The following is a 26,385-nucleotide window of genomic DNA, read 5'->3' on the forward strand; positions in this document are numbered from 1 at the left end:
AATGCTTGGCTCCTCCCCTGGGCGGAGCATCTCCCCATGGGATGCTGGGATTGGATCAGCCCTGCAGGGACACTCAGGGGCCATGGACAGCAGAGATCTCCTGGAGGGAGGGTTCGCTGTGGGAGAGATAAAGAAAAAACTGCCCCAAGAACAGCAGAGAACTGCCCCAGCTCTGACAGGTGGAAATAGAACACACACCCCAGCACATCTTGTAACCCAGGACACCTGGCCAGGCCACAAAATCACCTTGGGCTTCCCACACCTGCACTCGCTGGGGTCCTGCAGCACAGGGAGAGGCAGAGCAGGACAGAGCACCCCAGGCTCCCCCAGGAGGGATCCCTCCCTTCCCCATCTCCCCAGAGGCAGAGCCCAGCCCCAGCTCACCCGGTTCTGTGCCTCTCTGGGCACCAGCACAGGGGGACAGCACCTGCAGGGGATGCTCTGCTGCCACAGCTGCACCCCCAGAGTGAGAGAAGCTCTCCCAGGGGCAGTGCTCAGGTTCCTGCTGGTGCCTTCAGCTCCCCTCTGCTCACCACAGGCCTGGGCCTCTCCCAGAACTCTGGTACATCCATCTGTGGGGGCAGAGGGGGTCAGAGGTGTCACAGTTGCAGAGGGGAAGCACCGGGGTGCTCTGGGGTAGGAGAGACCTGGAGGTGTCCTGAGGTGCTGACCTGGATGGTCCCCAGCACCCCACAGGCTCTGAGCTGCTCCACTTGCCTGGAGCCAAAGCTGGGGCACAGAGGGGCTGATCCAGAGCAGACCAAACCTGGGCACAGAGGGGCTGATCCAGAGCAGATCAAACCTGGGGCATAGAAGGGCTGATCAGAGCAGATCAAACCTGGGCACAGAGGGGGTGACCCAGAGCAGATCAAACCTGGGCACAGAGGGGCTGATCCAGGGCAGATCAAACCTGGGCACAGAGGGGCTGATCAGAGCAGATCAAACCTGGGCACAGAGGGGCTGATCAGAGCAGTCCTGGCCAGTTTGGCACGCCCCAAACCGTGCAGGGCAAGAGGGACAGAGCACGGAGGGGCTGCAGTGCCCATCCCAGCAGTTCCCCATCCCCTCCCTGCAGCCAGGCTCACACAAAGGGCTCTTTCCCACTTTGGAGTGGGTGCAGGGGTGGTGCTGCCCAGCCCCTCCATCAGCCCCCTCAGGGAGGCTCTGACCTACAGGGGACAGGCAGGGGGGGCTCAGGGCCAGCAGGAGCCCCCAGGGCACACAGAGCTCCTGGTGGAGAGGGGCTCTTTGCTCTGCTGGCTCCTGGCAGGGATTTGTGGCCAGAGCAGGGGACATGGGGACACCCCTGACCTGCAGGGAGAGCTTGGTGAGGAGGGCAGAGAGCCCAGAGAGAGCTGTGGGAGCCAGGCTGTCCCTGCAGAGCCACAGCCCCTCAACCCACCCACCCAGACACAGCCCAGATGTGCATCCAGCTGTGCTGCATCCAGCTGTGCCCCACCTGCTCCCTGCCCCAGGAGGAACCCCGTGCACCTCCCCAGGTGAGCACCAGAACCTTCCCAGGTGCTCCTGACCTTCTGCCAGTGCACGGAGGGTGGAAGGGACAAACAGCACCTTACAGACATGGGGGCAGCAGAACCTTCAGGGCTCTGAGCAGGGACATGGCCAAGGTGGATCCTGAATTGGGGGGGGCAAAGCAAGGGGAATGCAGTGGGGAGCACCCAGAGATGCTGACACACACACAGATGGCTGCAGCTGTGCCAGGCCTTGGCATGGAGCTCAGGGCAAGGTTCTGCCCCCCGAGGCTGCTGGGCACTGCCCAGGCTGCCCAGGGAATGGTCCTGGCCCCAAGGCTTTCTCCAGGCTCTCAGGGTGAATTGTTGGGGTGGCTGTGCAAGGACAGGGGCTGCACTCGGTGCCGTTGGTCCCTTCCCAGCCAGGACATTGAAGGACTCTGCTCTCAGGGCGCACACAGGGATTGATTCCCCTCCTGCCCTGGCAGCCCCTGCCCAGCTCCCACAGCACAGGCAGGCTTTGCTGCCCAGGGGATCTCACCTGGCTCACAGCAGCCCCACCAGCTCCTGCGTGTCAGACCCAGTGCATCCCTCTGGGTGCCCAGATTTGCCAAGGCTCCTGCCAGGGGGCTCAGGGACCCTGGCACACAGCCCAGAGCACCAGTGGGGTTGATTATGACCCCTGGAGCAAGTTGCCAGCTTTGTATGAGGACCTGGAAGCCACAGAAGTTTAAGTGGTGTAATAATAAAATTATCACAGGGTGAAAAGATAGATTTTGGGGTTTTTAGAATAAGGATTTTAGAGACAAGATGGAGGGACTTGGGCGTGTCCAGCCTTTCTTCTTCTTCTTCTCTACCTCCATCTTCTGCTGTGATGGTGGCACTTTGGGATTGGTTTAGAGTAGAAGCTCACTGTCTAACGTAGGTGATAGGTATTGGAAAGTAATTGTAAATATGTTATATGTGGTTTTTAGTATAAAGGCATAACACTGCCCCGGGGCAGGCAGAGTGCCTGGACTGTCCTGCTGGATGGACCTTGGCAGGGAAGAAGAAAGAATTTCATGGATAAGAATTAATTAACAACTCTGAGACTGAGAACTGAAGAGCTCCAAGTCATTCTTGGAACGTGCAGGCCAAACAGAGACTGCTCACGTGTCACTAAACTGCAAACTGCCGAGACCTGGGGAGCAGCATCCCTGCTCTCCTGCACAATCCATCTCACACGGCTCCTCTGGCAGCACACAGCGCCCACAGAGCCCCGGGTGCAGCTCCCCAGGGCAGTTTGGTGCACAGCTCTGCTCAGACACAGCCCAAGCACTGGGAAATGCCCCTGCAGTCAGAAGTGGTGGTGGGCACACAGCTCCTCCTGCCCTGACTGAGGCTGCTGGTGGGAGCAGCTCACAGTTCCCATGGTTTTACCCTCAGCTGAGGAGATTCAGCCCAGCAGGATCCCCCTCCCACCCTGGGAGGGTGCAGAAGGTGCCACAAGGCCTCCAGACAGGGCACCCCTTGTGTGGAGCCCCTGCCCAGCCCACCCACAGCATCCCCTGCACAGTGGGACACAGTGACAGCATCCACGGGGCACTGGTGATTCTGGGTGGGAGGGGCTGAGGTGGGGCTGGGAAAGCTCCTGGGCTCAGCTCCCATCCCTGCTTTGAGGCAGCTGGAAAGCAAACGGGCCAGAGGAGGGCTCTGGGTGGTCTCAGCAGCCCTCACCCACCCTGCACTCCCCATTCAGCAGCTCCAGGATGCCAAAATGGCCCTGGAGGAGCTCCAGGCAGGGCTGTCCCAGAAGGTGACAAACACCAAGGGGTCCCCTCGGTTGTGTTCTCCTCCTGATCCAGCTGGGAGGTGCTGGAAGACAGAAATCAGGAGTGGCCAGGAGGGGACAGAGGAGCTCAGCCCCTGTTGTCTTATGTATTATGACAGTTCTATTATTATTACATGTTGTCTTATATATCAAGAACACTTCTATCATTATAGTGCAAGGATTCCATATCCTCAGAGTTGTGTACCCCCTCAATGCTTCTCTCAGGCGGCTCCTCTGACCACTGCCTGTTCCTGATCCTTGTAGAAACCACCCAACTCCTCTGACCCATTCCCACCAATCCACTCTTTTGTACCACTAGTTCTTATTTGCTGCAGGTGTCATCTGTTATCATTCAGCCTGCTCCTCATCTTTAGTAATAGGGTCCAGCTGCAACTCATTGGGGGATAAGATTACATTCTACATTACCTTCATTTACCCATACTGTGTCCCCCTACAAGCCCCCAGGCAGCACTGTGGTTTCCTCAGGACCCCTCTGTGAGCAGCCCTTGGTGTGGAGCCCTGTGGGGAGAGCAGGGAGGGCTGAGCCCAGGGCTGGCAGGGGCTGAAGCACAGCCAGGGTGGGGACAGAGCACAAAACCAGCAGGGTCCCCTGTTGGGGTGAGATGTCAGGGTTTGCCTCAGATACCCCCGGGTTTGTCCCTGAGGATTTCTTCCCCACGTGTGTCAGTCACCTCTCCTTTCCCCTTCCAGAAGGGCTTAACAAATTGATTGGCAGTGATTGGCAGATCCAAGATTGGCAGATCCAAAGGATGCCCTCTGGGGGGGCATTGGGGCCATCCAGGTGTCCTCTGTCCCTTTGTCCCTCCCCTCCTGTCCCTGCTTGGTGGCTCCCTGCCCCTTCCCTGCCCCTCTCCCCGGGGTTAAAGGAGCAGCAACCACGGGCTCAGGGAGTTCTGATGGAGCTGGTGCTGCACTCAGAGGCCTGTGGGCCAGAATAAAGCTCTGGATCCAAACCCTCCAGCAGAACCGACTCCTTTCCTTCACCATCACCTTAAAGCTTCTCCACAGAGGGAAACCTGAGCTCCTGCAGGCCTGGACTTGCCTCCATGTGCTCAGCTGCAGCATCCAGCTTAGCCAAAGGTGTCCCTGGGGTGAAATCACCACAGCTGCTGCCTTTGGTCCAGCACCAAGGGCCACACAAGCCAGGCACAACCTGTGCAGCTATACTGGTATTATTCCAATAGTCCCCCCTCAGTGGCTCACAGCAAAAGGACACACCTGGGGACACCCTTGGTGACACACTTGGGGACAGCCCTGGGGACACACCTGGGCCATTCCCACCAGGCTGAAGTGCTCCTGGAGGTTCTCATAGTGAAGGGTGAACACTCTGTGTGTGTTAAGGGAAGTTCTGTAGAAGTGTGGTTGTGCTACTGCACCGTGTCCTCCCCCTCACTGTTATCATGGGATGGCCTTGGGCACACAGGGGCATTTGGGAGGGTTGGCTCGTTACTATGGCAACCTGAGCTCTGATCAAGGTGTAGGAAAGTGATCTGCACCCCTGGACTCTCGGGTTTTTGGTTGTTAATTGTTGCCCTGAGATGTGCAGGATGTCTCTGCTATGGCCCATGCAACTGAAGAACGAGTCTGGACTCTTCACTTTTCTGTCTTGAAGTTGTTTATTAATTCTTATCTATAAAATTTTCTTTCTGTCCAGCCAAGGTCTGCTCAGCAGGGCAGCCACAGGCACTCTGTGTTGTCCTTTTATACTACAAACTACATATAACATATTTACACCTAATTCCCAATACCTATCACCTGTGTTAGACAGTGCACTTCTACTCTAAACCAATCCCAAAGTGCCAACATCACTGCAGAAAATGGAGAACAAGAAGAAGAAGAAAGGCTGGACACGCCCAAGTTTCTCCATCTTGTCCCCATAACTCCCAGGCCAAAAATCCCAAAATCTACATTTTAACCCTGTGATAATTTTGTTATTACACTATTCAAACTTGTGTGACTTTCAGGTCCTCATACAAAGCTGGTAACTTGCTCCAGGGGTCACAATCAAATCCCCAGGTGTTCTGAGTTGCATGCTAGGGTCTGAGCCCCCTGACGGGGTCCTTGGCAACTCTGAACACCTGCAGGATGCTCTGAATTCTGACCCTGGACAGTGAGGGAGGAGCTGGCTGACAGGACTTTAGAGGAGCTACAAGTATAAAAGGCAGAGCATCCATCTTCAGGAGGAGCACACAGCTGATGGTCACAGGGGCTCCCAGCATTAATTTTTCCTTATTTAGTCCTTTTGTTGTATTTTTTGCTAGGGTTTAATAAACCTTTATTGTCAGAGCTCAGTGCATCCCTCCGGGTGTCCTGAGTTTCTGAGGGGTCCATCAGGGGGCTCAGAGACCCTGGCACACAGCCCAGAGCACCTGGGGATTTGATTGTGACCCCTGGAGCAAGTTACCAGCTTTGTATGAGGACCTGAAAGTCACACAGGTTTGAATAGTGTAATAACAAAATGATCACAGGGTGAAAATGTAGATTTTAGGATTTTTGGTATGGGGGTTACAGGGACAAGATGGAGGAACTTGGGCGTGTCCAGCCTTTCTTCTTCTTCTTCTTGTTCTCCATTTTCTGCAGCGAAATTGGCACTTTGGGATTGGTTTAGAGTAGAAGTGCACTGTCTAACACAGGTGATAGGTAATGGGAATTAAGTGTAAATATGTTATATGTAGTTTGTAGTATAAAAGGACAACACAGAGAGTGCCTGTGGCTGCCCTGCTGAGCAGACCTTGGCTGGGTAGAAAGAAAATTTTATAGATAAGAATAAACAACCTCAAGACCAAAAAGTGAAGAGTCCAGACTCGTTTCTTCAGTTGCATGGGCCGAAGCAGAGACATCCTGCACATCTCGTGGCAGCAATTAACAACCAGCTACCCAAGACTTTATAATTTTACAAAGTGAGCAGTCATTTCTCACCCTCCTCACCATCCAGCTGAAGACCTATCCATGTCCTTGGCCAGGGCACCCTGGGCACGCAGCACCTGCTGCCTGGACAGTGGTGCCACCAAGGTCAGTGACCACCTTGGGGTGGCACAGCCAGCCTGGGACAGCTCCAGCAGGGCACAGAGCAGCCCCAGGGCCTCCCTGGCTGGCTGCAAAGGGCCAGCCCTGGGCACTGAGGCCTGGCCTGGCTGCAGCTCTGGGGACAGCTTGGGGTGGCATCAAGTCCTCTCCCAACTGCATGGCACAGCTGTCCCTCACGGTGTGAGGGTTCTTGTCAGAAATGCTAATTCCTTTGTATGAGGAACCTCAGGTGCACAAACTCATCAGGTAGAAAAGGCTTAAGATGCTCACTGGGTGTGACCTGTTGACAGTTTTAATAGATTCTGTAATTAGCATATTGGACAAGAACCCTTGTCAGAATGCTCAGGGTCTGTCCCAAGGGCAGGATGGCAGCAGGATCCTGAACAGCCCCAGCTCCAGCTCAGTGACACCTGCGGGCAGCTGAGGGCTCCCTTTGATGCCTCAGGTTTGAGCTTTTCCATTTCTCACATTTTCTGCTGCTTTAGTGGGGGGGTCTGAGCTTCATACAAGGGGGTGGTGAGCAGGGAGACAAAACAATTCCTGCTCTAGCTGGGCACCAAGGACAAATGATCCAAATCTCAGGCCCAAGAGCACAAAAAACATGGAATGAAGAGAGAAAAACAAGCAGGATGGGACTGCATGGGCTGGAGCTGGAATGGGACAATGAACTTCAAGATGCAAATGGAGCAGAACTGATCAAAGTGAGAGATCCTGTGACTGTTGTTCATTTTGGGACCATTTTGGGTTTTATCTTTGAGAGATATGAGGAACCTCAGGTGCACAAACTCATCAGGTAGAAAAGGCTGCAGATGCACACTGGGCCTGACCTGTGGACAGTTTTTATAGATTCTGCAATTGGCATTTCTGACAAGAACCCTCCAGTCAGAAACGCCCTGGTGAAGTAATTCCCCAGTTCCAGCACCTTGGGGGTTCCTCCCCTTAGGATAAGATCCCTGTTTGGGTTTCAACCTTGGTTTCTAAGTAAAACCAAGTTAGCACAGGTGCTGGTTTTTTTGTTTATTTTCTGCCTGGGTTAGGGTTGCAACTGGAAGTGTTTGAGATACTATTTTGTGTTTGGACTCAGATGTTTATTAGTTCTTATCTATATTACAGTCTTATAATTTGTGAGTTCTACAGTATTTAATGAATAAACTATAAAATGGCTCTGTAATTATTTCTGCAAGGTCTTTTAAGGAAAAACTATCTAATTAAGAAATAACACTTTAATTATTTTTACTTTTTTACTTCTACTTTTAATCTAATAACTAATCATGTATGTGGACTTTTCTGTCTAATACACAATACCACCCAAACCTACAAAGAAGAAGGTGAAGAAGAAGGACTGACAAGTTATCTTAGTTCTATATATTAATTATATTATATTTATTATATTAGATTAGATTAGATTACATTTTAATATATTATGTTATATACTATATATTACATTATATTTTATATTATTTTATATTTTATATTTTATATTTTATATTTTATTATATTGTTATTTTAGTTCTATATATATTCTAAAACTTTTCTATCACATGATATTACACACTTTTATTCAAACTATATCCTCATACTCAGTTCTAGCATTGAATTTTGGAAGCCTTCTCCACAGTCTTAGGTCCAAGCAGTGTTCTCTTGAGGGTCTGTGCCTTTCAACACAGAAAATCTGAAATTCTCAGCATCCAGGGTTCCAGCACAGGGATCCTGGAAGTTTGTCATTCTGCCGGGGAAACGTGTGGAATTAAGCTACACTATGAAGCTACAGAGCAACAGCTGTGTGTGCAAAGGGCACAGAGAATTTATGAAAGCAAAAAGGATAAACCCCAAAGGGCATAATTCCCCCTACTGCCCATTAATTAGCCGTTCATTGCCGCTAATTGGAGGGGAAGGGGATTGTGTTCTCCCCCCAGTGCAGCCCCCCAAGGCCCCCTAGCTTGGGTCCCTCGGTGCCCCTGATTCGGGACACCCCAAGGGTCCCCATGGGAGGCACCCCAAGAGCTCCCTCGGGGCGTCCAAAGAGGCCTCACCCGGCACCCCCAACTCGGGACACCCCAAACTCTGTGTCCCTCCCGCCCAGGACACCCCAGGATCCCCTCGAGGCCACCCAAAGGCCTCTCCTGTTTGGGATCCCCCAAATCTGTCCCCACTGAAGGGCACCCAGGTCCCTCCAGGTCCCTCATGCAGGGCACCCCAAGGCCCCAGAGCCTCCCCTCATGGCAGGGACTGCAGGGCACCCTCGTGGGGCTCCAGCACCCCCAGGTGTCCCCCCTGCTCAAGGGTGCCACTGTCTGTGCCCATTTCCCCTGGGTGCCACTGTCTGTGCCCACTGCCCGTGGGTGCCACTCTCCAGGGTGTCACTGTGTGCAGATCTATGTGTCCCCTCAGCCCTGGGTGCTGCTGGCCTCATGTCCCTGCTGTCCCCACACAGGGCCTGAGGGGCCCGGCCAGCCCTGCAGGGGAAGAGTGAAACCCTGGTGCCACAGAGGGTGGGCACAGCTGGGACAGAGTGACAATGGTGTCCAAGTAAGTGAGGGATCACAACCATGGACAATGGTTTGGGTTGGGAGGAACCACAAAGCCCACCCAGGGCCACCCCTGCCATGGCAGGGACACCTCCCACTGTCCCAGGCTGCTCCCAGCCCTGCCCAACCTGGCCTTGGGCACTGCCAGGGATCCAGGGGCAGCCCCAGCTGCTCTGGGAAATCCATTCCAGGGATGGATTCCACAATTCCTGATTCCCAATCTCCCACCCAGCCCTGCCCTGTGGCAGTGGGAGCCATTCCCTGTGTCCTGTCCCTGCAGGCCTTGTCCCCAGTCCCTCTGCAGCTCTCCTGGAGCCCCTTCAGGCCCCAAAGGGGCTCTGAGGTGTCCCTGGAGCCTTCTCCTGTCCAGGTGAGCAGGCCCAGCTGTGCCAGGCTGGCTCAGAGCAGAGGGGCTCCAGCCCTGGCAGCATCTCCGTGGCTCCTCTGGCCTGGCTGCAGCAGCCCCACGTCCTCCTGCTGCTGCTGCCCAGGGCTGGGGCAGCTCTGCAGGTGGGGTCTGAGCTGAGCCCAGGGGCAGAGGGGCAGAATCCCCCCCTGCCCTGCTGCCCACGGATGGATTTTGTGACTGGGAACAAGAAGGCCAGAGCCAGAGCAGGATCACCCAGCCTGAGCAGGGAGGTGGCAATGTCCCCTCTGCTCCTGCTCCTGTCCCCAAGCTGGCACCTTCTCCCTGGGCCCAAGGAAATGGGAACAGGTACCAAGAGGCTCCAGGCAGGGAGACACTGGCTAGCACAAGGATTCATATATAGTAAAAAGTCTTTATTAAGAAGGCTTTGAAGTCAAAAAATAAAACTCTTGATACAATTTTCATAACCGTCAAGTCAGCTCAGCAAATATATAATCAGTACTTTAGCCATGTAAGGTTAAAGGTCCGTTATTTTCTTTTTAAAATAAAATATATTTTAGTTTTTAAAATTTATTCAATAAAGTACATATTTTCCTATAAATTCCCTACATATACATAAAGAGGTAAAAAATAAAAAAATAAAACAAAAACAAAGAAACCTAAAAAAAAAAAAAAAGAAAAAAGAAAAGCCCCCAAAAAAACCCCCAAACTAACCCCAAAATAAAGTGGAGATAGAAATCTGTCTGGTTTTTTTGTGACATGGTGTGTTAACTGTGCCCCCTCCATTCCACAACTTCCTGACCTCACATCACACATTTCTGGGCAGTTTTCACATTGGCAAAATACAAGATAGACCTGCATTACAGAAAAAAAAAATATATATATATATATTTATAGAACCACTGAGAATCATCCAAAAAAAAAAAAAACCTACATACAAAAAGAACCACAAAAAAAATTATTATAATAATAATAGAATGATTTTAAAAAAATAAAAGACAACCCTTGCGTGTCCTAAAATAAAAAGTGCAACCGGACCTTTTCTTTCTGGTTATTTCAGTTTGCAAACGGAATACTGGTATTTGGGAAGGACTGGTGGAGAACAGCCGGGCTCCCTCCCCAGCCCCACAGCCAGGTGAAGAGTTAAAGCTATTCTGTAAACATCGGAGTTTCCTCCTCGCGGAATTCACGCCCCTCTTTCCTCATCCTCATCATCCTCATCTTCTTCTTCTTCTTCTTCTTCGGCCCCTCGGCCCCCACCCTCCCGACCCCCCTCTCGGCCTCCCCCCGCCCGCCGTGCCCGCCGTGCCCTCTGCGCCTCCGGCCGCCGCCTCGCCCCCCTCCCGCCCCTGCGCCCATCGCATCTGGTATTAAATAAAAAGCTCGATTTCAACAGTAGAAAGTCCTTAAAACGCCGTGGTGTTGGGGTGGAGGGGGCGCCCCGGGCGAGCCCCCGCGCTAGGAGAAGATGTGGATGGCTTGGGTGGCGGGCACGTGGCACGCGGGGCACTGCGGCTGCGCCCGGCCGCAGATGCGCAGGGCGCACTCCATGCAGAACAGGTTGTGGCCGCAGGGCACCAGCGCGGCCATCACCTCGCTCTCCAGGCACACCATGCACTCCCGCGAGCTCTTGCGGTGCCCGTCCGAGCTGCTCGAGTCGGTGGGCGAGCCCGAGGCGGCCGAGATGCTGCCGGGCAGCGAGGAGGAGGAGGAGTAGCCGGTGCTGTTGGAGAAGGAGGAGAGCGAGCCCTGCGCGGGCAGCCAGGCCAGCGCGCCGGCGGGGTCGCTGGGGATGCGCCGCGCCGAGGGGTGCTCCAGCCCCGCCGCCCCGCTCTCGGGCAGCGTGGGCGAGTGGCGCGGCGTGGCCGGGCCGCTGTTGCGTCTCTGCGAGCTGTTGATGGAGGAGCAGCTGCTGAAGGCCTGCAGGGGGTTGCCCGAGCGCTCGAAGGGCGACCAGATGGTGGTGGTGGGCGTGGTGAGGTCGAGGGCCAGGAAGTCGAAGCCGAAGTCGCACTCGTCGGAGCCCAGCGGGGCCGGGGGCTCGCTGAAGGTGCTGTAGGGGCTGGTGGGGCTGGCGGCCGCCACGCGCCCGCTGTAGAAGGACTCGGTGGAGCCGCTGCCCAGCGAGCTCAGGCTGTCGTTGCGCAGCGCGGCCGGCGGGCGCTGGGCCGGGTGCGGGGCCTTGGCCCAGGGGGCGGCCGCGCCGCCCTGCAGCTCCAGGCAGACGTCGGTGCCGTTGGAGTGGAAGTCGTTGTCGGCGTTGACGTCGATGAAGGAGCCTGTCCTCATGGTGATGTGCGCCTCGATCTCCTCGCGCGCCCGGTCCACGTTCTCGGGCATGCCCGTCACCTCGAACACGGGCTCCTTGTCCCGGCTGGGCGTCACGATGTACGTGTGCGTCTGCTGCTGGATGCGCTTGATGGTGGCGCCCTTGGGTCCCACCACCAGCCCCACCACGCGGTAGGGGACCCTCACCTGGATGGTGGTCTGGCCCGGCAGGTTGGGGGGCCCCTGCAAGGCCCCCGTCAGCCCGCTGACTTTGTTGCGCGTGGCCCGGATCATGGAGAAGTGCTCGGCGGCCGAGAGGATCTCGCGCTTGGCCATCTCCACGTCCTCCTTCCTGCCCGTGACGATGAACACGGGCTCCTCACCCCTGACTGGTGTCTTGATGTACGTGTTGGTCTTGGCACGCAGGGCTTTGATTTTGCAGCCTGCAGGAAAAGGGGAAGGGGGAAAAATGACACATCAATGCTGGGGCTCACAGTGACCCTCTGCTCACCCAGGGTGGGGACACAATGGACCAGCAGGAACCACCAGGAACCAGCAAGAACCACTAGGAACCGGCAGGAACCAGCAGGAACCAGTAGGAACCAGCAAGAATCAGCAAGAACCAGCAGGTACCAGAAAGGACCAGCAGGAACCAGAAGGAACCAGCAAGAACCCAAAGGAACCAGCAAGAACCAGAAGGAACCAGCAGGAACAAGAAGGAACTAGCAGGTCCCTCTGGCTCTGCACCTGCAGCATGGACACCCTTGGAGAGCAGGGTCCCTCCTGCCTCTGAGGCAGATGGGGGCTCATGGTCAGTGCTGGGGGCTGCCCTGCCTTCTCCCAGCCCCTGGCACTGTTGTGACCCTCAGGGGTTGGGGATCAGCAGGATGCAGCCTGCAGCCCTGCTCCAGAGGGCTGGCACAGGCGTGGGCAGAGGTGCCAGGGCAGGCAGCCATGGGGGCACCATCAGGGCCACTGAGCAGGGGAGAAGCTGGATTCACTCCAGAGGTGTTTAAGGAGGTACAAAGAGAATAAAGATGTCAAGATGGAAAGGAAGGAAAAGGCTGTTTGGATCCTGCAGGTCTATGACACCTCTGAGCCAGCAGCAGAACCTGAGGAACAGCCCCTGGAAGGACAGGGGAGCTGGACCCTGCCCAGGTGGGGACACAGGACACAGCCACCCCCTCCCCTCATGTCCCCCATGGGATCCCCCGTGCTGGGCTGGGGCAGGGGTGCTCCCAGGGCTCTCCCTGTTCTGGAAAGTCCTGCTTCCCCTGCAGGAGGAACGTGATTCAGCAGGCACAGCTGCCCACGGCTGCCTGTGGGATTGCAAGATGGGGCTGCAGCTCTGCCTTGGCCCTGTGCAGACCTGGGCACAGCTCTGGGCACAACCCTGGCCCACCTGAGCTCTGGCCGTGGGTCCTGGCAGCACCATCCAGCCAAAGGCTCCTGCTCTCCCCTGGGGCTGCAGAAGGCTCCAGCTCTCCTCCAGGGCCCGTCTGCTCTGGCCCACTGTCTGTGCAGCCCAGCCCCACTCCCTGCACCCCCAGCCCTAATTGCATCCACTCCCAATTAAGTCTCTGCAAACCAGGCACAGCTTAACCAAGCTGAGCTCAGTGAGCACTGGCACACAGCAGTGAGGGACCCCTCTGTCCCCTGCCAGCCCTGAGCTTTGCAGGGCACCCAGCACAGAGCTGGGGGCCAGCAGGGATGGAGGGTGCTGGTCCCTGGCCATGGCAGAGGCTGCTCAGATCCCTGTGGATGAACAGCTCGGCTCCTCCGGGCACAGCCAGGCAGCTGCAAGGGCCTGGCTGGCTCAGGGCACTCCTTCCTTCCCCTCCTCCTCTTCCCAGACGCTCCCTGAGGAAGGGCAGGGCTGCTCTTCCAGCTGTGAGGCTGGAGAAGGAAAGGCCTGGAAGGCTCAAGGGCCTCAGCACATGAAAGATGCAGAGCTGCTGGAGAGAGGCCAGAGATGCTCCAGGACTGGAGCCCCTCTGCTCTGAGCCAGCCTGGCACAGCTGGGCCTGCTCACCTGGACAGGAGAAGGCTCCAGGGACACCTCAGAGCCCCTTTTGGGGCCTGAAGGGGCTCCAGGAGAGCTGCAGAGGGACTGGGGACAAGGCCTGCAGGGACAGGACACAGGGAATGGCTCCCACTGCCACAGGGCAGGGATGGATGGGATACTGGGAATCAGGAATTGCTCCCTGGCAGGGTGGGCAGTTGGGTTTCTGTAGCAGTGAGGTTACAGGGGTGATTTCTGTGAGCCAGAAGCTCCCCCTGTCTCCACAGAACCAACTCAGCCAGCTCCACGATGGATCTGGCACTGGGCAAGGCCCAGCCCAGCAAAGATGGCAGGGACACCTTGGGATCACGGGTTTAAGAAGGAAGAAAGGTCTTGAGCAGCTGTAATTGGGCCTAGAGCAGAGCAGGGTTAGAACCTGTCAGAAGCAGCTCTGCAGACACCCAGGGCAGGGCAGGAGCAGGGGCAGGAGCTGAGATTCCCCTGACGCCTCCAGGAAAACCATGATGGAGGCCATGGAAGCCCACAGGGGTGCAGATGCACCTGCAGCCCCAGGAGGAGCCCACAGGGAGCAGGGACATGCACAGGGAATGCTGTGAGCCTGAGGGGGGCCTGAGCTGGAGCAGGGTCCTGGCAGGGACCTGCACACCCCTGGAGAGAGGAGCCCACGCTGGAGCAGCTCTGCTGGAAGCACTTGGGACCCTGAGGGGACCCAGCTGGGACAGGGTGTGGAGAGCTGGAGGGACCTGTGTCCCCTGGGAGGGACCCCACACCGGGGCAGGGCTCCAGCTCCTCTCCCTGAGCAGCAGCAGGAACAAGGTGAGGACTGTGATCCCCATTGCACCTCCCTGTACTGCTGGAGGGCACAGGGAGAGCCCAGGAAGGAGGGAGGGGGAAGGGGAAGGTATTTTAAAGATCTGTTTTACTTCTCATGGTCCTGCTCTGATTTTGTTATTAATAAATTCAATTAGTACCCCCAAGCTGAGTCTGTTTTACCCTTGTCCATTTGGGTGAGGAATCTCCCCCTGCCCTTATCTCAACCCATGTTGAAAATACAACTCTTCTGTATTTTCCCTCCCCTGTCCACTTGTGGAGGACAGTGATGGAGCAGCTTTGGGGGTGCCTGGAACCAGCCAGAGTGAACCCAGTACAGTGAGAGAGGCTGTGGCTGCCCCTGGATCCCTGGCAGTGCCCAAGGCCAGCCTGGACAGGGCTGGGAGCAGCCTGGGACAGTGGGAGGTGTCCCTGCCATGGCAGGGGTGGCACTGGATGGGCTTTAACATCCCCTCCAACCCAAACCATTCAGGGATTCTGTCCTCAGCCAGGGCTGGAATGGCACAAGAAGCTGAGGCAGGTCTGTCCCAAGCAGGGGAATCAGCACAGGCTGTCCAGCAGAGCAGAGGGAGAGCAGGGGCTGAGCTGCAATCCCTAAACCTTGGGGATGACAAGAAGTAAAAACCTGTCCCAGTCAGTGGTGTCACAGCCAGGCTCTGTGGCACCACCAGGCCCTGCCAGGTGGGTTCATGGCTGGGCACACAGAGCAGCAATGGCCCAGGGACTGGGGCAGGGCAGAACCATCCAAGGTGGCATTTACTGGAGCCATTGCCATGTGCCAGCTCCTGCAGGGCTGTCCTGGAAGAGGCACCTGCAACTCCCACGTTCCCCTCCCAGATGTATCCTGGTGCCTGCTGCAGGATCTGCCCCTGCTGCACTGCTGGCCAAAGCAGGACAAGCCCAGGGCAGTGGGAGGAGGCTCTGCTGAGCCTCCCACGGGCACCAGCTCATGCCCAAGGTCCCAAATTCATCCTCTGCAGCATCACAGAGCCATGGGATATCTCAGCTTGGAAGGGATCCACAGGGATGTCCCTGCAGAGCCACCCCAACACCCCCACCCTGAGCAGCCCTGGGAGCTCCTGGAGCTCTGGCAGCCTTGGCACCAGTAAAATAGATCTTTAAAATCCTTTCCCCTTCCCCCTCCCTCCTTCCTGGGCTCTCCCTGTGCCCTCCAGCAGTACAGGGAGGTGGCAATGGGGATCACAGTCCTCACCTTGTTCCTGCTGCTGCTCAGGGAGAGGAGCTGGAGCCCTGCCCCAGTGTGGGGTCCCTCCCAGGGGACACAGGTCCCTCCAGCTCTCCACACCCTGTCCCAGCTGGGTCCCCTCAGGGTCCCAAGTGCTTCCAGCAGAGCTGCTCCAGCGTGGGCTCCTCTCTCCAGGGGTCTGCAGGTCCCTGCCAGGACCCTGCTCCAGCTCAGGCCCCCCTCAGGCTCACAGCATTCCCTGTAGATGCAGGTGCATCTGCACCCCTGTGGGCTTCCATGGCCTCCATCATGGTTTTCCTGGAGGCCTCAGGGGAATCTCAGCTCCTGCCCCTGCTCCTGCCCTGCCCTGGGTGTCTGCAGAGCTGCTTCTGACAGGTTCTAACCCTGCTCTGCTCTAGGCCCAATTACAGCTGCTCAAGACCTTTCTTCCTTCTTAAACCCGTGATCCCAAGGTGTCCCTGCCATCTTTGCTGGGCTGGGCCTTGCCCAGTGCCAGATCCATCGTGGAGCTGGCTGAGTTGGTTCTGTGGAGACAGGGGGAGCTTCTGGCTCACAGAAATCACCCCTGTAACCTCACTGCTACAGAAACCCAACTGCCCACCCTGCCAGGGAACAATTCCTGATTCCCAATCTCCCACCCAGCCCTGCCCTGTGGCAGTGGGAGCCATTCCCTGTGTCCTGTCCCTGCAGGCCTTGTCCCCAGTCCCTCTGCAGCTCTCCTGGAGCCCCTTCAGGCCCCAAAAGGGGCTCTGAGGTGTCCCTGGAGCCTTCTCCTGTCCAGGTGAGCAGGCCCAGCTGTGCCAGGCTGGCTCAGAGCAGAGGGGCTCCAGTCCTGGCAGCATCTCCGTGGCTCCCCTGGCCTGGCTCCTGCAGCTCCACATCTTTCTTGTACTTGGAATGATCTGGACCAGCACAAGACATTTCAGATGAGTCCCTGCAAAGCTCCACCCCAGCATGGTGTGACTCCATCCTGGATGGCCACATCCCTGTGAAGCTGCTGCAGGAGCAGGGCCATGCCCAAGGGGGCTCTGGAAAGGACCTGGAGCTGCCTGGAAACGCTGCTGAGCTCCAGGCCAGGCAGTGCCAGGGCTCAGCCCAGCAGCTGCAGGTGGCACCCACACATTGCCCTGGCCAAGGGGTGCAGAGCAGAACAAAAAATGCCAGACTGGGCTGCAAGTCTCCACCAAAGTGGTTCTAAAGGCCCAAATAAAACAGTCTGAAATGAGAGGATAGAGGGGACAGACCAGGGACACTTCAGCCCCAGCAGCTGCAGCAGAAACACCACACAGCAAACACCAGGGCCTGGGTGAGGGTGGCTCAGCTGCTGTTACATCCCTGAGGGCACAAACTCACCCTGACACCCAATGGCCACACTCTGCCAGCAAACCCCAGCATTCCTGAGGTGTCCAAGTGTCATTCCAGAGGTGTCACCCCCTCCAGTGCCACCAGGCCCAGCTGTGCCTGGGCGTGAGCAGGACACTCCTCCCAAACTCTGCCTCAGCTCCATGCCCTCCTCCTCTTTCACCCTCTCCCCATCTCACAGAGCTCCCATTTCTCTCCACTCTGCAGAACTGCCCTGGCTGAACCCATCCCAGCTGCCCTTGGATGGGACAGGGTAATTTCTGACAGGGAACAGAATCCAGGGAATTCTCCCCAGGATAATGTGCTGATGGAGGCAGGAGAGGCAGCTGCTCTCCCTGGACACCCTCACTGGGCATCACCACAGCAAACCTGGCTCTCTGTGAGCAGCCCCAGGCACATCAGGGCTGAGAGCACTGCAGGAGCCCATGAGGAGCAGCACAGCCCTGGGAGAGGGCTGGGCAGGGCCTCTCCATCCATCCCCTGTGCTCCAGGGATGGATCCACACAGCTCATCCACACCTGACCCCAGCACAGCGCAGGCAGCCTCTGCTCCCACAGCAGGATCCTCCTGCCACGAGGACAGAGCAGCTCATCCCCTTCCAGAGCACATCTCTGTGCCACCAAGGGGCTCTGTGCTGGCAGTGCCAGCTCTGAGTGATAAAACCCAAAAAGCACCAGCAGAGCTTTTCTGGAGCAGCCTCTGATGGCAGCAGGCAGGAGGATGGTGTCTGTCACAGGAACCCTCTGGTGCCTCAGCCATGGCTGTTCCTCTTCCCCAGCTCTGCAGCATCTCCTGATCCACATTATCCTGGGGAGAATTCCCTGGATTCTGTTCCTTGTCAGAAATTACCAATGTCCCACCCCAAGGACAGATCCAGAGTTCTGGAGCTCCTGGTCCCCTTGGTCCCCAGAGGATGGCACAGGACAGGGGCCAGGCATGGAGAAGGAAATGCTGCACCCCCAGCACAGCTCCTCTGCCCTTGCTGAGTGCTCCCAAACTCTGCACACAGAGCTCAGCCCTGCTGCAGGAATCCAGCACATCCCACCCTGGCTCCTTCTCCAGACACTGGAGAGGGGCAGGGAGGCTGGGCTGCTCTCCTTGGCACACAGTGTGCAGCCAGGGCCAGCTCTCAGATGCACAGGCAGATCAGATCCCTCAGCAGCCACATCCATCTGTGTGACCAAGCTCAGGAGCTCCCAGCTCTGCTGGGACCCAGCTGGGAGGAGGCAGCCAAGGAAGATGGGCCAGGTGCCTCCAGGGACATGGCCCTGCCAGGAGACAGCAGAGAGCAGCAGCCCAAAGGAGACAGGCTCTGAAAGGAGAGGATTCCTTGCACCCCTGTGAGCCATGGTGAGGTTAGGGGTGCCCAGGCTGGCCCAGAGGGGCCCAGGGTCACCCTGTGCATCTCTCAGCACGGGAATGGCAGTGAGGAGAGGCGCCATGTGCCATCATCCCTGGATTTACCCTCTGAGCATCCCAGCATCTTCTATAAACAGCAACTTTCCTCCTGCAGAGCTGTGACAGTCCCCAGGTGTCACAGATGGGGAGAGGAGCTGTGGCTCCATCCCCTGGCAGGCACCTGGTGGAAATGCCCCTCCAAAGCTGGCACAGCAGGAATCCACAGCAGCACAGTGCCCAGTGCCAGAGTCAGGGCAGCTCCAACCCTGCCCGTGCTCCTGGTGACCCCTGTTATCCCCAAGGCTCTCTCTGCTGGATGGCAAGAGGAGCCCACACTGCTCCAGTTGGTGCCACAGCACTTTGTGGAGATGGTCACTCCCACAGCAGGAGTCAGGAATGGGCTGGCACAGGCACAGCCAGGGAATCCCACCAGACCCGTGTGGGCAGGGGAAGAGGAACCCCAGGTCCCAGCTGGAAGGGGAGCCCCAGGTCCCAGCCGTAATGAGCAGCCCCAGATCTTGGCTGGCAGATGCTGCTCTGTGGTGCCACTGATGCCAATCCATCCCCAGCTTGTGATAAACACTCCTCCAGCTCAGGGAAGAAAATGACAATCTGATTTACAGAACAAAGATTTACCTGATGGGCTGCTGCTGCTCCTTTGTGAAAGGGTTAAATTAGGGCATCTGAAGGAGAGAAACTGAAGAAAAGAAGTAGGAGAAGTTGTGTCCAAGTGCCTGCACAGTGTCCCATCCCAGCCTGCACAGGACAGGACAGGACATCCATGTGCTGGTCCTGGCTGCCAGGACCTCCCTGTCCCCACGTGCCACAGCAGCCAGGTCTGGGCAAAACAGGACAGGTCCCAAAGAGCCCTAAAGTGAGATCCTGAGCCTTGTCCCGACTCCAGCCCCTTCCAGGGCACCCAACACGCACATCTTCATCCCTTCCTATGTTCCAGGCATGGCAGCACCACAGATTTCTGCTCCTTGGGTCACGACTAGGCTGGGCAGTGAGGGAAAGACAGGAGTGACAGGGACATGGTCTGGGTGACCCAACCCAGCCCTGCAGTGTCACCGGCAAGGCACACTTTGTCACCACGATGCTGATGGTCCAGCCAAACACCCCAAGGCTCAGCTCTACAGCCTGACCTCACTGCCACGGGGCTCCCAAAACTGAGGGAGACTCACAGGGGGGCCATGGGAACCAGAAGGTGTGGAGGGAGAGGAGCACAGGGTGAGTGAGAAGGGCTCTGCTTGGTGTGAGTCCTGAGGAATAAACTCAGCATTGCTCAGGGTGAGTGAGAAGGGCTCTGCTTGGTGTGAGCCCTGAGGAATAAACTCGGTATTGCTCAGGCTACACCTGAGCGGGATGCTGTAATCCAGCTGCCAGAGGCAGAGAGCAGCTGGAGCACAAAGGCACTGCTGCCAGCCCCGTGCTGCCCACTGCCCATCCCACGGTGGGACCGAGGGTGCTGAGTGCCCCTCCTCAGCAAATACCCAGACTAGGGGGTTCCCCAGCACCCCGGCAGGCCAAGAGCAGGAGAGGGGCAGCAAACACAAAGGGAAACCCTGGAGAAGGGTGAAGGCTGTTCCTGCCCAGGGGCTGCGGCTGCAGCAGGGAGCTCCAGCTCACAGCCGGCCCCAGTTATCTCCAGCACCCTCCTCAAGCCAATATAATAATTTCTTCGGCAGTATTTTTTAAATAAGTTTCACGAGCTCACAGAGCTTAGCGAGCACCCAAACTCCACCGAGGTACCTGGCTGTGTCCCGAGCTCCTCGGGGTGCTGGAGGGGCAGCACCGGGGTCTCACAGCACCGGAATACCCAGGGCAAGGCAGGCACGGAGCGGCAGCTCCCGGGCCGAACGCGGCCATTCCCAGCGGGCTCCCAGCAGAGCCCAGCCCGGCACAGCTTCGGTTCCACCAAATCCAGGTCTCATCCAGCCCGGGAGGAGGAGGAGGAGGAGCAGGGCGCGGTGCCACGCTCCGCTGCCCGGCTCTGCCCCGGCGCTCCCCGCGCCCGGCGGGGTCCGGCAGCCCGGGGGGAGCCGCGGCCGGGGCGGCGGGACCGCGGAGGGGGGCACGGAAAGTTGGGAGGCCGGGAAGCGGGGCCGGCTGGGAGGCAGCGCAGGCCAATGGGAAGCGCAGAGCATGATGTCACCGCGCTCATCACAGCATGGCTCTGGCTAACAAAGAGAACAATGAGCCTGCCCAGCTCCCCGCTTCCCCCCTGGAAAAAAAGCCCCCCGACCCCCGGGCCGCAGCCCCCCGGGCACGGAGCGCTGGGAGCCGCCGGGCGAGGGCAGGGCAGGGCTGCCGGAGCCCACAAGGGCAAAACAGCCCCGAGGTCACGCTCCCTGCCAGGGGATTCCTGCCGGGATCCCTGCGGGCAGCAGCTCCCTTCCTTTTCCCTTTTTTTTTTTTTTTTCCTTAAATCTTCCGCCCTGGGTGTTTTCTTTTTGATTTTTCCAGGTGAAAGTTTGGTTTATTCGGTACGTCCTGGAGACAAAGCCCACTCGAGGCACACCCACCCGGCGGGGGCTGGGGCGTCCCTTTGTGACAGGTGGGTGCGAGGGGCTCCGGGGCCGCCTGCGGAGCTCCGGCCAGCACCACGAGCGGGTTAATGACCATTTATATCGGATTTATCAGCAGGATTTGTAAACGAAGGCTGAGATAAGGGGCACCGCTTACACGCCGGGTCTGAGATACGGAGCTGGAGGGGAGGGGGCACAGGCACAACTACAATGAAAGCAAAGCTCTCGCCTGCCTCGCTCCGTGTCCTGGCAGCTCCCACGGCCTCGCGTGGCTCCCGGGAACTTTCCGTGGGCAGCCGGCATTATCCCAGCCGGGCCGATGGAGTTTAATTTCCAGTTTAATTGCCATTTCCAGGCAGTTCGTTGGGACCGGCGCGGAGCGCGGCTCCCGGGACCCGCGGCCGACTTTCGGGGCCGCGGCGGTGTCGCCGTTAAGTTTCCGCCTCCGCAGGGAGACAAAGCCCCGAGACTGCCCCAAATCGCGGCGGGCGGCGCGAGGGAGGGAGGGAGGGAGGGGGTGCCCGTGTCCCGCCGTGTCCCCACGCCGCGTTACCTTGCCGGCCCACGATCTCGGCGACGTGCTCGGAGCTTGGCACGGGCACGCACTCGGTCATGTTCACGCTCTTCTTCCTGCTCGCCGGCGGCTCGGGCAGCAGCGCGGGCGGCCCCAGCGGCGGGGCCAGGCTGCCGAAGGCGCCCGCGGCCGGGGCGGGGGCCGGCACCGGGGAGCCGCCGCCGCCGCGCTCCCGCTCCCTTAGGCCGCCCGGCCCCGCACCCCCCGCCGGCTCCTCCGCGCCCTCCAGCCCCAGCAGCGAGAGCTGGTCCAGGGCGAACCTCAGCGCGGCGGCTTCGCCCTGCGCCGGCGGCCCCGGCGGCCCCTCCCGCTCCCGGCCGGGCTCGGGCTCCGGCGGCGGCTCCTGCCCGGCGGGCGGCGGCGGGCTGAGCAGGGTGAGGCAGCGCGGCGGGCCGCGGGCCGGCTGCCCGGGCTCGGGCTGGTACATGGAGCCGGGCATGGCGCGGAGCGGGCGCCGAGCGCAGCGGGCCGGGGCCGGGGCGGTGCCGCTGCCCGGGGCCGCCGCCGCCGCCTCCCTGCGCCCCCCGCCCCGCCCGGCGATGGGCAGGCCCGTCCCCCCCGCGCGCATGCGCGACACGGCCCCGCCTTCCGACCAGGGGCCCTCCCCGCAGGAGCCCCGCCCACCGGGCCACGCCCTTCTGTGCCCCGCCCACCCCGGAGCCGCGACCCAGGGAGAGGGTCGGGAATTTGGGGGGGGGAACCGGGAATTTGGGTGGTTCTGAGCAGTCCGGAGGGGTCCGAGCACGGGGAAAAGTGGGCCCTGAGCATCGCAGGGGGAGGGGAGCGGTCCAAGCATGGCTGAGGCGTTCTGAGCATCCCAGGGGAGATCCGAACATGCCGGGAGTGATCCGAGCGTGCCCGGAGGGGTCTCCTAAAATTGCAGAGGGTACTGAGCATCCCAGACACACCCCAGCATCGCAGATGGTTCCGAGCATCCCGGGAGCTTCCGGGCATCCGAAAGGGACCCCGACCATCACGGGGGGCGGGTGTCGATCATCCCGAGGTGTTCGAGCATCCCCGGGGCCCCGAGCATTCCCGGCGCCCGGCACCGCCGCCCTCCCCCATCCGCAGCTCAGACTCGGTTGTTCCCAGCGCGGAGCGGGGCTCGGTGCCTGAAAAGCGCCGCCAGCACCGAGGGAGGCGGGAGGCACCGGGCGGGGACAGCCCGGCAGTGCCACCGCTGCGATGGGAGCGAGCGGGTCGGTGGGAGCCGCAGGAACCGCAGGAAGCGGAGCGGCGGCAGCACCCCCGGTACCGGGCAGCCACAGCTCCCCCCGCCCCTCCCAGGCACTCGGGACAGAGCACCAGGACCGCTGGATTCCTCCTTCTCGCCAGGTTACTAAACTTAGGAAAACATCAAATCTGTCTTTCCCCTTGGATCTTCAGCTTCTGTTTCACAGAGCACTCTGGGGTGGAAGGGACCATCCAGTTCCAAGCCCCAGTTTTGCTGCTCACTCTCAGCAGCCTGGAGCCCCCGAGCCCAGGGATCCCCATCACCCTCCCCACAGGGTCACCACAGCAGGTCCCTGCTGCCGTGGGTGTCCCCCCATGGGCCACTGCCAAGCAGCCTCCAAACCCTTTGTCCCAGGGCCCTTCCACAGCCAGGACCTGAGAAAACCTTCCTGAGCGTGCTGGCCCAGCACTCTCCTTCCCTGGAAAACCACAGAGCAATTCCCAGCTCCCCCAGGACCCCACATGCCCAGACATTCCCACTCCACACTCAAGTCTCATTTTCCCATTTACACAGAATTGTCTTTCCCCATCACTGTCTTCGGGATTAATTCAAGCGTTTTGCTTGGGATTGTTTTTAATTGCAGGAACCATCAGTGTCTGGGCTAGACCCCCCCCTTCAATCCACCCACTCTGTTCCCATTTCAGATCCCAGGCAACATTAACTCTTGCTTCTCCATGGCCCCAAAACAAGCCACATGGGCTGGCTCTGTGACTCTTCTAGAGACAGAATTACAATTTCTGATACTTTGAGAAGGACACCTGAAACTTCTGTGGGATCTTCCCAGCAAGGTAACAGCCACCAGGAACTGCCTCCTTAATTCTTTCCCCTCCTCTCACCTGACAACTAACTCATCATCTTCCAGATGCTAAAAAGTTTAATGAAAACAGTTAACAAGCTGCTTCTCCTCCTGCTTTGCCTCTTCTTCCTCTCCTCCTGCTTTCTCTCCAGAGGACTCAGCTGTAAACTCCCACCAGCCCTTTTCTTCTGTGGCTGTTGCAGAGAAAGCTGAATAACTTCTGTTTTCCCCCCAAAAAGCTCAATTTAATGGAGATGTGTCCATATCCATCCCAATTCCTTACACAGATCCAACAGCACCAGCACAGCTCTGGGAATCCTCCCACTCCAGACCTGTCTCCATGCCATGAGCTGTTCAGAGAGCTGGCAGGCTCCAGGATTATTGCACAGAATCTTGGAATATCCCAGCTTGAAATATTCAGGGAACCCTGTCCCTGCACAGCCACCCCAACACCCCCACCCTGAGCAGCCCTGGGAGCTCCTGCAGCTCTGGCAGCCTTGGCACCATTCCCTGGGCAGCCTGGGCAGTGCCCAGCAGCCTCGGGGGGCAGAACCTTGCCCTGAGCTCCATGCCAAGGCCTGGCACAGCTCCATGCCAGTTTTGCACCTATTGAGAGAAGTTTCTCCTCCAGGGACCGACACAGGAAAACCAAATCTGAGCTTGAGACATTCCCTCCCCTCTGGTCCGGTCCTTCACTTCCCAAAATATTTAATCTAGTAAGTAGAAACAGCTAAAAATAGTGGGGTTTCCACAACTTGAGACAGAAGGGTACAACTCCTCCTGGCTGAGCTCCTTTTGTTCCCAGATAATGGGGGAAGCTCAGGCATGACCAACACTGGCTCTGGTAACTCCACCAGGCACCTTGAGCAGGCCAAGAGGGCTGCACAGGGACCTGAGCAGCTCCTCAGCGATGTCCCCGCTGCAGTTCCAACACCAAACACACTCCTGGCCACCCCAGGCCACCACATCAGCAGCTCTGAAGCCACTGACAAGTCCCTTTCAAACCCCCTCCGGAGCTGCACTCCCAGCACTGCCATTTCTGTCTCTGCTCTCTCAGTCCTTTTGGGAAATTTCTACATCAAGTCCAACAACACCCAGGGAAACTGCCAGTTGTTATTTTAAGCACTTTGGCAAACCTGGTTTGTAGATGTTGTGCCTCTGATCTGTTCCATTTTCAGCAGAACTAGCTCACACTTTCTTCTGAGAGTCTGACTTCCACACATGACACAGAGCAGCCTTTGGGGTTTTTTTAACCTGAGCAATTAGCAGTTCTTAAAGAGCCTTGTGTCTTCCATTAACAGAAGAAATGAGTCTACAAAGCAGGGAAGTTGCTCAGCACAACTCTGCTTCTTTACCAGAACAGGACCATGCAGTAGAACCAACTTCACTAAACACAGGAGGAAAGAGAAGGAGCTTGCTGCTTCCAGGGAAATCTGTCCAGGTGCTTCCCCATCTCCCAGCAGAACTCATTCCCAGATGCTTGTGGCACCTGTAACAATTTGGTGTCTGACCATTAAAGCTGTGGCTGCCCCTGGATCCCTGGCAGTGCCCAAGGCCAGGCTGGACAGGGCTGGGAGCAGCCTGGGACAGTGGGAGGTGTCCCTGCCATGGCAGGGGTGGCACTGGATGGGCTTGAAGGTCCTTCCCAACACAAACCATTGTGGGATTGTGTAATCTACAGAATGATGTCCCCAAAAAGAACAGAATCCCATGAACAGACAGGGGTTCCAGAACACTGGACTGAAGCACACCAGGTGTCACAGCCCATTCAGGGGTTTCCAATACAGAGAAAAAACAACAGAAGCTCAGCAGAGCCTCAGTGCCAGCACAGCTCCAACTCCCTCAGGAACAGCTCTGCAGCTGCTGCTCACTCCAGGCCAAGTGTGCAATGGCACAAGTGACAATGCCTGAGCTAGAATGTTTATTCTGCAATAGAGAGCATCCTTTGTAGATGCACAACTAAACATGGGATTAGTGAACACAGACAGGGGAACCCTCCTGCTCCCTCTCCAAAAAACCCCACATTTCTCACAGAATCATCCCAGACTGATTTGGGTTGGAAGGGAGGCTAAATCCCACCCAGTGCCACCCCTGCCATGGCAGGGACACCTTCTACCATCCCAGGCTGCTCCCAGCCCTGCCCAGCCTGGCCTTGGGCACTGCCAGGGATCCAGGGGCAGCCCCAGCTGCTCTGGGAAATCCATTCCAGGGATGGATTCCACAATTCCTGATTCCCAATCTCCCACCCAGCCCTGCCCTGTGGCAGTGGGAGCCATTCCCTGTGTCCTGTCCCTGCAGGCCTTGTCCCCAGTCCCTCTGCAGCTCTCCTGGAGCCCCTTCAGGCCCCAAAAGGGGCTCTGAGGTGTCCCTGGAGCCTTCTCCTGTCCAGGTGAGCAGGCCCAGCTGTGCCAGGCTGGCTCAGAGCAGAGGGGCTCCAGCCCTGGCAGCATCTCCGTGGCTCCTCTGGCCTGGCTGCAGCAGCCCCACGTCCTCCTGCTGCTGCTGCCCAGGGCTGGGGCAGCTCTGCAGGTGGGGTCTGAGCTGAGCCCAGGGGCAGAGGGGCAGAATCCCCCCCTGCCCTGCTGCCCACGCTGGGGCTCAGCCCAGCACAGGGGGGGTTTCTGGGGCAGCCTGAGCCCCTCACCCACCAACAGCCCAAGTCCTTCCCCTCAGGGCTGCTCTCTGTATTTTTTACCATTTTTCTAAATCAGACCACATTAGCCAAATTCCATAAAATGGGATCCAAAATTTAGAGGAAAAAATACTTTTAAAGAACAATTCTAGCTGCTCTTCTCCTCTTTAGGAGGTCAAACCCTACTTTCTGCAGCTCTCCAAGCACAGAAGGCACAGGCTTGGAGCAGAGCACAGAAGAGGTGCTGCAGCTCCGAGCAGAATCACAAAAAAGCCCTTACTCTGTGTGGGAAGGCTAAAGGGAATAT

General features: G+C 57.9%; 1 protein-coding gene across 1 annotated transcript; it reads right to left on the bottom strand.

Moving 5' to 3' along the window:
• Positions 1-10,517: 10,517 nt before the first annotated feature.
• Positions 10,518-21,894, bottom strand: MEX3D (mex-3 RNA binding family member D). Its single transcript, XM_064734494.1, has 2 exons — positions 21,396-21,894; positions 10,518-11,936 (listed from the first exon to the last, which is right to left on the bottom strand). The coding sequence occupies exons 1-2, from the start codon at positions 21,853-21,855 to the stop codon at positions 10,684-10,686; spliced, it is 1,713 nt and encodes a 570-aa protein (XP_064590564.1). The 5' UTR covers positions 21,856-21,894; the 3' UTR covers positions 10,518-10,683.
• Between the last annotated feature and the right edge of the window lie 4,491 nt (positions 21,895-26,385).

This window comes from Zonotrichia leucophrys, chromosome 28 (genome assembly GCF_028769735.1).
Source record: "Zonotrichia leucophrys gambelii isolate GWCS_2022_RI chromosome 28, RI_Zleu_2.0, whole genome shotgun sequence".
Classification (NCBI taxonomy): domain Eukaryota; kingdom Metazoa; phylum Chordata; class Aves; order Passeriformes; family Passerellidae; genus Zonotrichia; species Zonotrichia leucophrys.